Source organism: Diospyros lotus, chromosome 12 (assembly GCF_014633365.1).
Source record: "Diospyros lotus cultivar Yz01 chromosome 12, ASM1463336v1, whole genome shotgun sequence".
Lineage (NCBI taxonomy): Eukaryota > Viridiplantae > Streptophyta > Magnoliopsida > Ericales > Ebenaceae > Diospyros > Diospyros lotus.
In genome coordinates this window covers 8,481,193-8,497,732 of record NC_068349.1, presented here as the reverse complement: position 1 = coordinate 8,497,732, position 16,540 = coordinate 8,481,193, and the positions used below count along the sequence as shown (strand labels likewise).

The 16,540-nt window shown below is 33.6% G+C and overlaps 1 protein-coding gene across 1 annotated transcript; it reads right to left on the bottom strand.

The window, feature by feature from the left end:
* Nucleotides 1–2,040: 2,040 nt before the first annotated feature.
* On the bottom strand, nucleotides 2,041–2,712 carry LOC127787469 (uncharacterized). Its single transcript, XM_052315530.1, has one exon. The coding sequence runs from the start codon at nucleotides 2,710–2,712 to the stop codon at nucleotides 2,041–2,043; it is 672 nt and encodes a 223-aa protein (XP_052171490.1).
* Between the last annotated feature and the right edge of the window lie 13,828 nt (nucleotides 2,713–16,540).

The following is a 16,540-nucleotide window of genomic DNA, read 5'->3' as shown; positions in this document are numbered from 1 at the left end:
GTTGAAACAATAAACTGTTAGTTGGGTAATGTCACAAGCAATCAGGAACTTACTCCTTTTTTTTCTTTTCTTTTTTTAACATCAGAAGTTTGCTTTAAATAGGAAAAAAAAAATAGGATCGAGCGTATGGAAGAATAATTTTTTTAATAGTATTTCAAAACCGTTCATAATATTTTATGGGATTTCAAAAATCAAGAGATTTTATAAAGATTTGGGATTGTGACATAAGTATCCATCATTAGAACAATAATTACAACAACTACTGTTTAGAGTTGTGTCCTTATTGTGGAACTATTTGAAAACAGCTTCTGATAAGCAATGATAAAAATTTACATTGAGTTGTACCCTTGAAACGAGGACCAGCTCATCAAAGCAAAGAACATTTTTAAGTACCATGACAAGGTGCGAAGACAGTAAAGCACTTTACACTTTGAAGATTCTTAAAGAAACTAATTAGAAAGCTAATTAACAAGATTATGTAGCTTTAGCGCCACATGATCAGTCAAATCAAAGAATCTAGAGTTTTTTTTTTTTTTAAATATATAGAAACAGAAAATTAATTTATACAAATTAAAAAATATCGCCATTTACTGATTTCGTCACTATTGTATTATTTTGCCGACACTACTCCTTGTTTAAGAACTTCATAAAAATATCATTTTCTTGAATATAATACACAAGTCACGAATGGAGAAATCTTTACGGATCGATGCACATTTATTAATTAGCAAGTTCATCCCCTAGCTAGCGCTCTTAACACGAAGTTTAATTCATGTGGAGTTATTCCAAGGATTTGCATTAAAAACTGCTGCTGTTTGTGTTGATCCTAGCTAGGATTCTTAATTGCAGGATTTGCCAAAATCCCTCCCACATGGTTAATTAAAAAGTCGGCCATAATTTTCTGGAGAATCCGATGAAATGATGACACTTGGGGGTTGGAAATTGATGGGAGGAGCCAGTTTGGAATTTTCTCGCCTTGATGCAAGAAAGTAGGAAAGAAAATCGTGCGAGTCTTGGCAACTAATTAATTAAATGGAAGAATGGGATTCGAAAGGGTACACGTTCATTGCCTCCACCATTTATTGAAATCTTTGCTCCAGTCCAGTATATATGCTTGGACTTTTCACTTGGGACATTTCCAATCAATTATAGTCGACTGCTTTGACTAATTTGCACTACCTCACCAAGCAGAGGCACTAAATATATATTAATTAAGCGTGACAGCTTATGCGAAGGCAACATGGTTTTCCAATCTGTGATTATGGCGAATTTGATTAATAATTCTGGATAATGTTCGACGGTTATAGGAATAAAATTGTTTGTGATACAGCATATATATTAGGACTCAGAATCTAAAATGCGGAGGAGTATGGTTCATTTCAATAGAATACTATATAAATCTATAATTCTGGACTATTACGTTTCCTTTTCTGTCTCCACTGTCCACATTTAATTTCATAAATACAAAATATTTTCATTCAAATGAAGAAAGTCGTGGATTGTCATTGAGCTGGTTTAATTTATTATTAGGAAACCATGTTTCCATTTTAATAATAATATAATAATAATAATAATAATAATATGGTAGCTAATTGGTCCCTATCCACGAGGTTTAATTGTCACAAATCATTCATCTAAATAGTAAAAGTGGCCACATTCCCAACCATCCTGACCAGTTGCGGGATTAGACCACCACGTTCTATTTAATGTAAATGACCCCAAGGCCAATTTAATTTCAATCATTTCATTTGGGACAACTAATCTAACCACCGCCATATCATTGATCGGACAATTTGTTTCGATATCAAATCAATCATAACCTAATAATAATTCATTATTGCACACAAATCAAAATCTCATACGAAGATATTGGACGGCAAGAAAATCTATGGAACAGGAAGAAAATTTACTGTTCGGAGGGAATGGATGAAGAACATGAGAAAATGTCACCTGTCACCTGTGGTTTGTCAAAATTATATGATTGATCTCGAATGACGGGCCGCTGTTATTGTTTCTTTGAAAGTTTAGAAAGAAAAATTATTAACCTCTATACAAAGGAGATCGTTCTCGAACGACTCTGGGAGTTGTCCAGTGCCGGAAAGCTTTGATGGGGCTGGGGAAGTACCAGCCCCTGTTTTTTCCCGGCGATGCTCTGACGTCTCCGGCGACTCGGTTTGACGCCGCCGGCACGCTCACAGATCTTGATCTCATCATCATCCGTTGCACGTAATATTCCGGCCTCTTCGACTCTTCGTCTTCTTCTTCGGCGCCTTTCTTGTTCTTGCGCGTCCTGAACACCGACCAGAACGACGATCTGGACTGAGTTCCCGGAGCCGGAGTTTTGCTGCCACCGTAATCTCTGACTGATGCTAACCGAGAGCGGAGGAAGGGGAGTCCGACGGATCGGGAGCGGTGGAAGGAAGGTTCGCTTTCGATGAGGTTGGAAACGCGGCCGACGGAGCCGACGCCGGCGGCCCTGGAGGACTCCCGGACACTGCGGGAGGAAAAGAGAGAGAAGGAAGAGGAAGAAGAGGAGTTAGACGACGTGGTGGCGGAGGTGGGGCAGCACGCACAGGGGCGCACGTTAGCGCAGTCGGGGCAGAGGGTGTTGAGTCGGTCACGAAGGCAGGTTGGGCAAATTCCGGTCTTCCTCCGCTTGGAAGGGTGTTGTGGACATTTCCACACCTCCTCTTCGTCTGCGTAAAACGCCATTGCCGCTAACACAGAGCTCTTTCTCAATATTCAGGCACTGTTCGAACTCTTCTTCCTCTTGTTCTCGTTCTTCTTCTTCGTCCTCTCTCTCTCTCTCTCTCTCTCTCTCTCTCTGCTCCGGATATTTGATTGGATACTCGTATCTGCGGCTGCTGTTGGGGTTGCTTTAAAAAGGGCCAGCTGGAGAGGAGGACGACAAGTTAACCATGGTTAACAAATTCGGGTTAAGACGGATGGCGTTTTTGGATGTTGGGTTGGTGAATGATGGATCAAACGTCGTCGTCCTTGCTCAAGTCACCCTGAGTGAGAGGTCAACTCACTCGATTACTCGGACTCGGAGTCATCGCTTTTATTTATCATGCCCTTAACCTCGCCAGAATATTTAATTTGGTTTAAAAGGTTATAGTTGAATTTATTTATTTATATATTACTTTATAATAATAATAGTACTTCACTCTTAATACAATTGTGTTACACATTATTAATTCCAATGTTTTGTTAAATTAAGTGTATACTTTATTAGCGACAATGAATGATAGCCTTATACTAGATTTTTTTAGAAATCATACAAATTAAATGAGAAGATTGACACAAATTCTTTGTGGATAAGTCTATTTTTACTATTTTGTTGGTATTAATAATTATATATCTTTTTAAAGTTTTAATTATTTTTCTGAGGCATTGATAAGGATTCACAGTCACTTTTCGTGTCCATCACAATAATTTTCTCATAATTTCTAACATTTTTATTATTTTTTTATCACAATTCTTCTTTATATATTGCAATATTATTTGTCCCTAGTATCTCACTTGAGTTGATCGTGACATTTCTCACAATTATAATTTAATTAATTAATTCTGAGACACATCACCCCGTACATATAAATAAATACAGTAAAACACAGATATGTTTCTTTACTTGAATTTATTTATTTATGATATCTCGGCTCAATCTGCGGGTAAAATAAAACTTGAATATATGATACACAGTTAGATAGATGGATAGAGGGGAATGGAAGGGGGACGGAAATTGTGTGTGTGTGTGGTGTGAAAGATGGAATTTCTGTGAACCTGTCACACTGGGGGTGGGGGGGCCGGCCATTTGGAATTGAAGTGTGATTTCATTTAATCTCCAAATCGCGGAAAATATTGCATGTTTATTGACCACAAAATTTGTTGACTTTGACGGGATCCACCGCGCGCGAAATCATGCTACGTAATATTGTGATTGGGGGGGAATTTTATTTTATGAAAAATATAAAGATATAAGTGCCAATGTGAAGTGAATACTGGTAGCTTTTTGACTTGAACAAACCTACCTTAGTTTGACAAATCACATATATGAGAGTGAGTCGAATCAGTGAGTTGCTGTCTGTTATTAATGTTCAGGGATGGGCGGGCAAACCTGACCCAGTCCAATTTGTATCATCTCTCTTCTCTTCTCTTCGCTTCCCTACGTACCCTTCTAGATGAACCCCGTAAAATATAAGTCAAATTAATTCACCGCTTTTATTTTTCTTTTTCCAAGTCAAACATTTAGCAATTAAAACGATACTAAACTTTTATGGTTTTTTTTTTTTTTTTTGTGTAAATTATACTAAACTTTTATGTTGGTGATCATATATAGATCTTAATTTCATAAATTTTTAATTGCAAACATGCTTGTGACCTCTTCAAACTATTTCAAGATTAATCCGGATTTGTTTTACCCTTCTTATTAAATAGTTTTTTAATAAAATTTTAAAATTATCTACTTGCATTTTTCTCATTCTAGGAATGTCCCAAAAAAGAGTCTCCAATACACCTCGCCAAGTCACTCGAAACTTCCTTTCGTTGGGAATTTGCCAGGAGGGTCTCTAGAGCCTTTTGTGGGTCTCTTTTTCGTTTTGTCCCTTATGTCTTATCTTTAACTTTTGAACTTGGCCTTTATGGACTTTATGGTTGGGATGATGCATATTAATTGAGTTGATTCTTTTGCCCTAAGTCTTTTTTTCTTAGGTTTTTCCTCTAGGTTTTTCTTAGGATCCCCCCTTGAGTCTCTCATTAGGTCTATTTAACTAGAGCTTGGCCCATATACACATTAATTGCCCCCCCAATAACTATTGGCTCAATAGTTATTCTAACCCTTGTATGTTTGGGCAGTTGTTCGCATTTGTTCTTCAAACTGAGACCGAAGCAATCCTAAGTCATTAACTTCAAGATTTTTCATGCTTGACCCTACAATCCTTGTTACTGCATGCATTCTCACGAGCCTTTTAGTTTGTTTCTCAACAACTTTTGTGTTCGAACTGTGTACATCACAATGAGTCTTTTAGCTCATTACATGTCTTAACAACCTTTGTTCTCTTAGATGGTGATCAGTCCTAGATTATTTATAAGCTTTCTGCATTTTTTATTCTAAATCATTCTTACGCATTTTGCATTTTTTATTTTGGATTTGTCTTAAATCATTCTCACACTTTTTGTGTTTTTTTATCCTAGATCATTCTCACATATTTTGCGCTTCTAATGCTAGGTTTATCCTAGTTCATTCTTATATATTTATCGCTTTTGATTTTGAGTTATCCTAGATCATTTTCATGGTTTTGTGTTTCAATTTTTAGATCATTCTTACTCATTTTGTGCTTCTAATTCTAGGGTTTCCTCTATCATTCTCGTGCATTTTTGTGTTTCTAATTCTAGGTCTTCGATGATGATGGACCTAAGATCTCATGATTTTGCATTTTAATTTTTAATCCATTCTCATGCTTTTGCATTTCTGATACTAGGTTTTTGCTGGATGATAGACCCTAGATCATTCTCATGCTTTTATGTTTTGATTTGTAATATGTTCTTGCACTTTTTTTACTTCTGATGCTAGGTTTTTGTTAAATGATAAACCATGGATCATGCTCATGTTTTCGCGTTTTGGTTTTTAATCTGTTATCACGCATTTGCGCTTCTGATTCTAGGTTTGTCTATCCATCATTTATTCTTCTTGACAAAACCTAGGTCGTTCTTGCGTGTTTTTCGCTTCCTATGCCAAATTTGCTTGTTCACCAAGATTTTGGTCTTTTTTCATGCATTTATTGTCCTGAAAAATAAAATACGCAGAAAAGACATTACAATAGAGTAAAAGTTATCATATATTGAAAGATAAATATAACTCGCTAGTATTTCAATTCTTTGCCTTTCAATACTTCTCTGTAGCATTTGGAAAGAACAAGTGTTTTTACAATTTCATTCATGGAATTTTGCCCAAGAGTGATTTGGTTTTTTGAAGGCCTAGACATTTGAGTGGTTAATTGTGCTCCCTAGCCCTTATTGATCAAGGTATTCTTTCTACATATAATCATACCCCCTATCCCTAGGGTAATTTATTTGGGCCTCAGTGTCCCCAAATCTTCCCAGTTTCCCTTCTAATCAAAGTCTCTATTTGATTCATCAATTCATGGCATTTGTTAGTGGAAAGACCATAGATATCGTGGAATTAGCAAAAAGTATTCATTTTTCTCTCTAGAGGCTTGTCAATCATCTTGAATAATTTAGTAAGGCCCAATCTTTTAGTAGTTGTCAAAATAGTGGAACGTGACTCTATAAGTGGGGCATAGCTCCTAAATTCAAGCATGGGAAAATTGTTAGACTTTTTGGCTTCCTTCTTCCTCTAGCTTATCCTTTCATCAGAGTCTCTTTCTTGTTATTTTTATCTCTTTTTTTGTTTCCTCTAACTATTCCCATCATCTCAACCTGCAAAATATACTGGCCGAATAGACTAATATATCCTAAATTTTGGGTTAATTTTTAATTTTATTCAGTGTTGACATTTGTTTAATTTGGTCATCAAACTTTCACATTTGTTTCAATTTTATCCCCAATCGGTTAAGCATGTGCCTCACCTTACGTGGCGGCTAATGTGACCTGTTGATGTGTCTAATAATGGACACATTAGCAAAACACTTGACCCAACCCGTCTTGCCCTGACCCGCTCATTTAAAACCCTTTATGCGCTGCCCTGAGATTGTTTCCAGCAGCGGTGGCTTCCGACCACTGTCATTAAAGGCCACCAAGCCATGGCCATCTTGTTGTTTGGGGCTAGGGTTCATTGTGAAGAAGAAGCCGAAGCTAACGCAAAAGAAGAAAACAATGCAAAGGAAGCAGAAGAAAAAGACGACCCAAAAAAAGCAGAAGAAGAAGCAAGATCGAATCGAGAGATAGCAAAAAGGGTTTGAAGCCACGAACCAAGATACCATCAATCTTGGCCATGGCACAACCCCACACAAAATTGAAATCAATGGAATAACGGCACAGGGCTATGTTCTTATCTGCGATTTCCGGCCACCACCCACAACACTGAGAAGAAGTCAAGCGAAAAAGACTGAGAGAGAAAGAGAGAGAGAGTCGGTTGCTGAATAAATCTTGCAAGAGGGGAAGATGTTACTACCATGGAAGGAAAGGTGCAAGATTGTCGATTCATGAATAGAGAATGAGAAGAGGGAAGCTTAATCCACGTCTCTAAGGAAGGAATAGCGACTGTTGCAAAGAAAAAGAAGGGAGCTTGGAGCCCTAAGGCTCCCTTTGCACATGGGCTCGACTCCTCTTGGCGCCGCCTTCTCAATACCCTCATATGCTACAACGTTCATAATACGAGTTCCATGCAGCTCTTGCTCAAGCAACATTTGGTCTTGATCTTTGCATGGTATAGTTGCTTCGAGCATATCAAAAAACTCCAAAGAATTCTTCTTTTTCGGGATGACTCTTCGTGTTTGCTACATCAGGTTTGGCCGAAGGTCGAAAACGGAACTCTAGTTTCAATTCTGGCATCTGTTTTGGCGACAGCGGCAACGCACAAAGGGGTTAGAACCTTAGCTAAAGGATAAAGATAATGGGTTTTAAGCGAGCGGATTGGGGGGGGACGAGTCTGATGGGGTGTTTTGCTGATGTGTCCATTATTGGCCATATCAACCACCACTTAAGTTGGGGCACATACTTGGCCGATCGAGGATAAAATTCAAACAAATATGAAAGTTTGATAACCAAATTGAAGCAAAGGTCAAAACTAAATAAAATTGAAAATTGACCCAAAGTTTAAGATATATTAGTTTATTCGACCAAATCTACTTGTTGGCTCTAACAGACAAGACTACTAAAGATCCAAGCTAATCTAGAGTGAGGAATTCTTGTAATGGTATCGATTTCGTCCCATGGAGCATTACACCTACTACCACACCCACTTACAAGTTTTGTATTTTCAATATTGTGTTCCTGAAATGATCAACGTATCGTCTAAGAGTTTTTTTGCCACTTTGTTAAATGTTAAGTAGATATATAACATATTTCTTTCTTTGGTTGCTAATACTAAAGGCATTAATGAACTCTTTTCTCAGTTGCTTGAAAGATGAGACAATTTTTTCTGCCAAGCCAGTAGACCATGTGCATGCATAGCTAGTTAGAGTTAAAAGAGAGGCTTGACATATTATAACATCATCCGAGCCATATAGTAACATCACAAAGTCATAGTTTTAAATGTGATCACAATGATAGCTTTTTTCTAGGTAAGTAGTAAGCTAGGGTATCTTAAATTTATAAGGAAGGAGTTTTTCCATGATTAGGGGTAAAAGGAATCTTTCTCTTATGTTGTTCATCTTCCTTGAGTACTAGTTTTTTTTGTTCTAGCACTTGTTCAATCATATTTCTCATGTCAGTAGCTTCGCGACTAGTGAAAATAGATTGACTGCTAGTTTCAGATTCTTTCTAAGGTTGATGCCTTGGTAGAACCACAATTATACTTTCTATGATTTCCTAACATTTTTCCCTACAGGTTGGTCTATCCCAAATTGGTTTCAGATTAGGGTTGCACCTGGTCTTTCTTGGTGATTCAAGAAACTCTCTCACACCCCTTTCTTTTGGCAAGACTTTGGGGAAAAGCCTTACTATAGACTCTCTTGTAGGGTTTCTAGAGGATGTTTTCCCAATGGCCTACTTTTGCGTAATTCCACGGAGTGGTGGAAATGGAGCATGAGGCATGACTTTCTAAAGGAAGAGTGTCATCTCTTGGAAAGCCTTGGTGCTTTCTTCATGCTGTCTATGGAAGACTTCAAAGTTGCTTAGAGGGGTAGCTTGGGGGAGGGGGGGTATTGTTCTAGAGGCTCCAAGAGCCCCTACCGAGGAAGTTTCTCACAAGGAGCTTTTAGGAGCTTTTTTTTCGAGAGATGCTATAGACTTGGAGCATTTGGACTATTGGCTCATAGTTCTTCCTCACTTTGTTTGTTTTCGGTTACTTGTGATCTCGTGCAAATCATTTTGTTTTGCTTTAACTTTTTTATTGAAATTTTTCATAAATGACGTCAATTTTTGTTACCTAAATACAAGAATAGAACTTAGATATCAAGAATGGTCTTCAAACCATTAAGATTCTGTAAGAAAAAAAAAAAAAAACAATCAAAGGACATTAGGGCATTCCCTACACAAATCTTTCGATGCTCAAGTGAAATCCTCATATTTTGAAGAGTTAGTAGAGTTTTATTTTTTTGGGTCGGAATGACTTACCTTTGAGGAATGACAATTTACTTATGTATAGAAAAATTTGAAAGATTTGTGATAATCATTCTTGATATTCTAATATTGACTAAGATTTGGTTTATCCTTATCTAATATATAGTTTTCGAATAAGGATAAACTAAATCCTAGTCAATTTCACTAAGGAGTTTCCAGTAGACCTTACTAGGTCACTTGGACTTTCTTTTTGTCGAGAGTTTGTTAGGAAGGTCTCCCAAATACCCTTCTCCCCAAGTGTCTCCTCGGCCTTTTGTGGCTCTCTCCTTTGTTTTATCCCTTATGCTTTATCTTCAACTTTTGAACTTCTCTTTTATAGCCTTCATGATTAGGCTAATGTGTATTCATTGACTAAATCATTTTGCCCAAGTATTTTTCCCTCATGTTCTTCCTTTAGGTTTTCTTCGAGATTTTCTTCTAAGTCTTCCATTGGATCTAATTTAATAAATTATAATGTCTATTTTTATAATTAAAAAATTAAATTGATTGGATTAAAAAAATGTTTATATAAACATATAAAATGTTAAAAATATCATACTTGACGTAAATTTAAATGTGAGAGACAATTTTATATAACTTTTATAGAATAGAAATATTGAGTGTAATTTCTAAAATATCAAAAATATTTTTTAATTTATATCAAACTTAAGACGATGCTTTCATAAAAGAATAAAAAAATTGGTAGTATATTTTATCTTTTATCAATTTTTTATTATATAAGCAAACATAAAATTTGAAATTACTAAAAAACTTTAGAGTCACAAGTTCTACAATTTATCATTACGCCACAAACCTACAACTCCAATAGTATTAATGCTTGTAGCCCTTAACTCATAATAATATAATAAAAATAACTTTCCGTTATATCATGATTAATTCTAAATTAATTTTTTTATTTGTACATATACCACCCTATAGTGATATAATGGCCAAATTTGTGAAAACACGATATGACATAACGGGGGAGTGTGTGATCTCTATTTGTCGGGAAAGGTGGGCCTGAAGTCGTCAATGGATAAATTGGGCCCAAAGCAAGCCCTCAGGCGTTCCGCCTGGGTCTTAATTCGGTTGTCGGTTGTCCAAAACAATGAGAAACGGCCAAGTCGAAGGGGCACTGAGAACTTAGAAGATGAAGGAATGTTCACTACTGGAAGGACAAAATAACCTGCCAAATTATCAGAAACTTTTTAGGGTTGTAGAAAATATTTTATAATATTAATTTAAAATTAAAATATAGCCTAATATTTTATTTTAAAAAACTAATAGCATTAACTTTCAGAAAATTTAGAGAACTTTTTTTTTATACTTCCAACTAATAGTAGCATAAAGTTGAAAAATTAGAAATTGAATTTTTTTATTTTGTAATTACAGATTGAATCATTTAATATAAAATTAAAATTAAAAAATAATTTCTATAGGCCTGCATTTCCAAACATCTTTTCTGGAAGTGTTTTCGACAGCATGAAAGTGTTTTCCAAACATCTTTTGAGATCAATTTTGTTTAAAAAATAAAAAAAAACAACTGTTCGGACCAAAATTAGTTTTGTAACCGCAACCAAACCAGGCATCCATTTCCTTCTTAGTTCAGAAGAGCAAATTGGGCCAATTAACATCAATTAGGGAAGTTGGGCCTGGGCCTCATCATATTAGGTCCAATTCACGGTAATGTTTCCTACAAAATCATCATGGACCCAATACTTACATCTTTATTGCTTGATTAAGTATCTGAAAACCTTTAAAAAAAGATCCACATTTCGTGCAGTCAACATTCTCGTAGTCGTATATAAAAAAACATAAAAAAAAAAAAAAATGATTACTGTATCGATGGTCATTAATTATTTCACTTATTTCTACATTCCAAACGGAAAGTAAATAGAAAAAAGCTGAATTAATGATTTTGCATGCATTTCAATATTCATTCATTATTCAATACTGGGAAGGGAAGTACCCAAATCAGAAAGAATAAAAGGGGAGTGGAATCGTATGTCGCTAATACTCATGAGTTGGCTTTGTTTCTGCAATATGTAGGGTAGGGCTTTGTAGCATTCACAAAGATGGACCGGAAAGCTGCCAAAAGAACAGCGAAAGAGCCAAAGCAAAGCAGGTAATCCTCTCTCTCTCTCTCTCTCTCTCTCTCTCTCTCTTTATATATATATATTTGCAAATACTATTCATTTCTTTATGATCTAGCTATACGTACCCTTTTTGTATGGAGAAAAAAGTAGTTCTTAAGAGAACCTTTTGACATGAACAACTCAACACACACGAGAACAATGCCAACCCACTTATTAACAGCCATCACAGTAGTAATCTATACATACATATATATATATATCACGAATATTAAGATAGAATTGGTATGATTTGAAAGATCACAAACACAAAAGTTGAAGTGGAATGTATAGTTGAAGGTGCATCATGTGCTTATTTGAGCGGTGATTAATTTTCTGGTTTTCTCTAAAAGTTCAAAGTGAACAACAGGTCAAGAGCCTTTTGGACAAAGCTTTTCAGAGCTTCAAAAATGAAAATTTTAACTTTATATGTGATACTCAGTATTAATATTCAGTTACGTGTCGGCCGGTGATTATTCAAATTAAATCTTTGGTTAGCTAGCAAGTTACCAACCACATTTCATTTCATTTGTTAATTACTGGATTAATTAGTTTATTATTTTTAAAGTAAGCAATTGTACGTAGGTGAGTCTATATATAGGAGAAGGGTTAGCTTTGGAAATATATAGTCTAGCTATAGCCTATGAGTTGGGCATTAATTGCTAATAATGTACCCTTTTTTTTATTTATGATAAAAAAATGTTAAACCACATGGAGTGTATAATCAATTTATTTATGATTAATAGATAATTATATTGAAAGTCAAAACCATCAATTTAACCTTTATTTCTCATAGATTAGTAAACGGAAAAGTAGTTTAAACTATAAGAGACAAAGTCTAAGTAACAATTTCAAATAGTTGATAGGGTAGCTAAATATATGGGAAATGCTATGTCTATAAATAAGTCTGACAAATAATTTTATCCAAATTTATGATAATTATACCCAAAATTAATAATAATTGATAGTAATGTGTAAATTTATTGATTATTTTATGTAAGACTATATATTATAGATTTAGGTAGAACTATTATAAATTTATATGTAGAGCTATTATAAAATTACATCAATTTGTGAGAATTATTTATCAAATTTATTTATAAATATAATATTTTTCTAAATATATTGGCAAATATACTATTTATTCCTTAAATTGTTTAATGTTTAGTGAGCATGACTTTTGCAACAGATCATTTATTTGAAATGATATATGATTTACTAAATTATAAAACAGTTAATATAGTAAACAGTGAAGTAATTGGATTAACAATCACAGTAAGGCTAATCAAAGCATGGCATTGCTATTATTCTTAACATTTTTACAGTTACAAGAAATGAAAAACAAATAATATATAATCGAGGATGAATTCCAAATCATACTTTTCCCATTTTATGTATATATATATATATATATATTACAAAGATTTTACTAACAAGTGTTTTAAGAGTAGTATTCACTAAGATACACTTAATCTATTTTATTTTCAGCATCTAAACATTTTGTTAGTTAGTAAAATATTTTAAAATATAATATATTTATTACGAACTAATAAGAATGTTTAGGTTCTAAAAATAAAATACATATAATTATTTGTATCCAGCGAAAAGTATAATCCTCAATAATGTAATTAAATTTGATTCAAATCGAAATAACATATTTAAGTTTTAATGCTCAATTTATTTTCTTATGCTTTTTATTGTTATGAAAAGAAAAGGAAAAGAAAAATTTAGGCTGCCTTTTATTTGAATTTTAAACTTTAGTTTTGAATTTTGAAATTATTTTTAGTTTTTTATTTTAGTAATTTATTTTCAAAAAATAGAAAATATATTCTATTACAGAAAATTAAAAAATAAGTTTTATTTAAAATTTTGAGAATATTTTTTAATAATATTTTATTTAATAAATTTAATTATTTCATAAATTAAAATTATTTAATATTAATATATTATTAAAAAATATATACATTTTAAAGTTGATAAATCTTGTAATATTTTTTTATTATAAGAATAAAATATAAATAAATAAATAAATTCTCTCCTTCTTTTATATATTTTGGTTGTTTTGGCTAAAAATAATTAAAATAATTTTTTGTTATTTTGAGTTTATTTATAAAAAAATTATTTTTAAAATAATAAAATAAATATATTTTCACTATTTTAAAAATTGAAAATGACATCAAAACAGTAAAGAAAAGGAGCCTGAGGGAATCTAGGGGGGGTAGCGCTGGCCGCTGCTAAATGGAGATGGGACTTGTTGGACATTATATGTGCGCGTGTATGTGCAGAGAGAGAGAGAGAGAGAGAGAGAGAGAGAGAGAGGGCGCAGCACGTGTGAAACGCACGTTAAGCTCTTCTTAGCGGACCATGGATGGCGGGCGGTGACCGTGTTGTCGAAGACAACCCCGACGGCTCTTGACTCTTCTGAGTATCTGACTCACCGTTCAGTGTTTAGAGTCAACTCAAATTACAAGTTCACAACTCTTTTTTTGTTATAAGTAATAATAAATAAAAAAATAAAAATAAAGTCCATCAAACTGTGGTGAAGCATGGCATATATGCCCCCCACCCCCACCCAACAAAACATCTTAATTCAGCTCATTTCCTGACTTACACTATATATATTAACTAACAAAACATTCGTATAAATTACAACACTGGTATTTATTTAAAATCCAACATATAAAAGCAGTCAACTTTTATCACACTGAAGATGATCGCTAGTTAGTTGTAAATTGTGATAAGGGTTCATAATATAACGAAAATGATACTTAAGAAAGACAAACAAAATATGTATGTATGGATATTTATATATTAATGCCATCATTAATAGTTAATGATAACATGATCATAACAATTTGTTAATTTTAAGAATTGTCCCAACAGTAAGATGTTAATTATAATAGTCTTTTTGTCATAATTGAGATGCAATTTTTTTTTTTAGATTGAATTTTGACACAAATTTTTGTGTACTTGTCAAATATATATACTCAAGAAATTAATACACTAAAAGAATTAGTTCTATATTTTTTGATTGGTAAATTATTACACATGACTAATATGCACTCAAGAAACATTGCCTTGTGAATTCTCATAATTAATAGAAAATTACTAGTAACTTGCATATGATGAGTTGTATATTTTTGTGCATGTATATATGTGTGTGTGACATGTTTGGAAATTAAGTAAAATCTAACCCTAATATATAGTATTATGGTACAGTTGACAACCCCAATGAGCGCGCCTAATCAATTATTGGGGTTCCATATTCTAATGCGTGACTGACATCTGCAAGATATGTATCATCTCTAAGATATATCATAATCTATTTAATATCCTCTCTAAAGCTAGCTATGTGCTTTTGTTCTTGAGATGCCCATGCTTCTTATCTTCACCCATCTTTATCCTCTCTCCTATTCCCTTTGTTTAAAAAATAATAATAATAATAATTATAAATTTCTTCATATGTCTGGAAAATGTTAAATTCCAAATTATTTAATTGGCGATAACCTACTTATAATTAAGAGAACCTAATAGTGCGAAGAGGGTATCTATATATAATTTCAGATGAATGAATCTAATAAATTAATATTAAATTAGATAATGGGAGATATTGTGTGTCACGCAAACATAACCATCATCATCAATATTATAATAATAATAATGCGTAGTTAAATGATGGTTAACTGGGGATGATCTCCGTAAGTCAATTCCGATGCTTCTATTTTTCTAAATAGCATTAAAAACCATAGTTGAATATGTCCATTGGCAGCCCCCTTAGTTGATCCTGTGCACGCACGGTGGAGTCTTGGACCACCCCACTTGACATTTCACAAATTATTACCCATGCCCCAGCTCATAATTACCATCCTACCCCTTCATGCCACAATATATATATGTTTAATAATTATTATGAGGGTACGTAATTACAGATCCCTTATCATCTGATCGGGTTTCGGCCATTCTTAATAATGGAGACCACTCAATTATTTTTTATATTTAAAATTTTGAATTTCATTATTTCTTAAAATTACTTTTTAATTCTCGTAATATCAATTATTTTCAAGAAAACTCCAATTAAATAGTTACTTTTGAGATTTAAAATTACTTTATTTTCATATATAAACACTATTGTCCTGTACGTGCTGTGCAATATAACTTTCACTAAATAAGTGAATGCTGATACTTTAAATGTCAAATATAAATTACATAATCTAATAATTTATCATTATAATGCACAATGGCTAACATTTTAAAATTAAAAGTTATATTATTTTATGATGATATATTTAAAAAGAATGTGTGTGCGTATATATCAGACTAAGAAAACTGACCATTCATCAACCGAACCGACCATCAAATTTTGGACCTGACGAGACGAGGTAGGGGCAGTCCCGGCTGGGAAAACCCAATCCACCAACCCTAACACTACCCCTACATGGCCTATTGCCAAAAAAATATCAATAAAATGTGTACTAACCATTATTTCATAATCATCAATGCCTGTCCCGGAAGTATGTGGGATTTGTAAGGAATTTCATAACTCTTTTTTTTTTTTTTTTTTTTAATCTTTTGGGTTTAACAGTATTGTTGAGGGCGTCACTTTATTTTGGTCTTATATCAAGTCATTGATCAAAATGACAAACATTTGTACAAGAAGACAATTTTGATTGATTAGAAAGTGTTGACAATGTTGTACATAAATGTTTTTTCCTCTTTCTTATTTTCTCTATCTTCTTTGCTGTGTCTGAAAAGAAAATACAACCAATTCAATGGAAATTATTCCCCAGAGCCAGAGTCCTCTATTTTGTGGTCCTTAATGGAGTCATAATTTGAAGGGCAAATACAATAAAAAGGGGGAAGAAAAGGATTTATTTACTTGGCTTTCTAGGCTGGTTTGTCGTCAATGCTATTCATTAAGTCATGAAGCATCAATCTCTCTCTCTATCTCAAGCGAATTCTTTTTCTTATAAAAGATTAGACAGTGAGCATGGCACTGGTATGAATTTCAGGAATGCTATTAAATTTAGAAGACAACTACTAAAAATTGAAAATAAAAAAAAAATACAATTGTTAATAATGATACTACTTTTCACCCTCCCCAACTTGCACGAAGATGAGTCCCAAGTCCAACCCAACTTCTCCAGTACCATTATGAATCATGACCCATAACTTACTTTAACCGACCT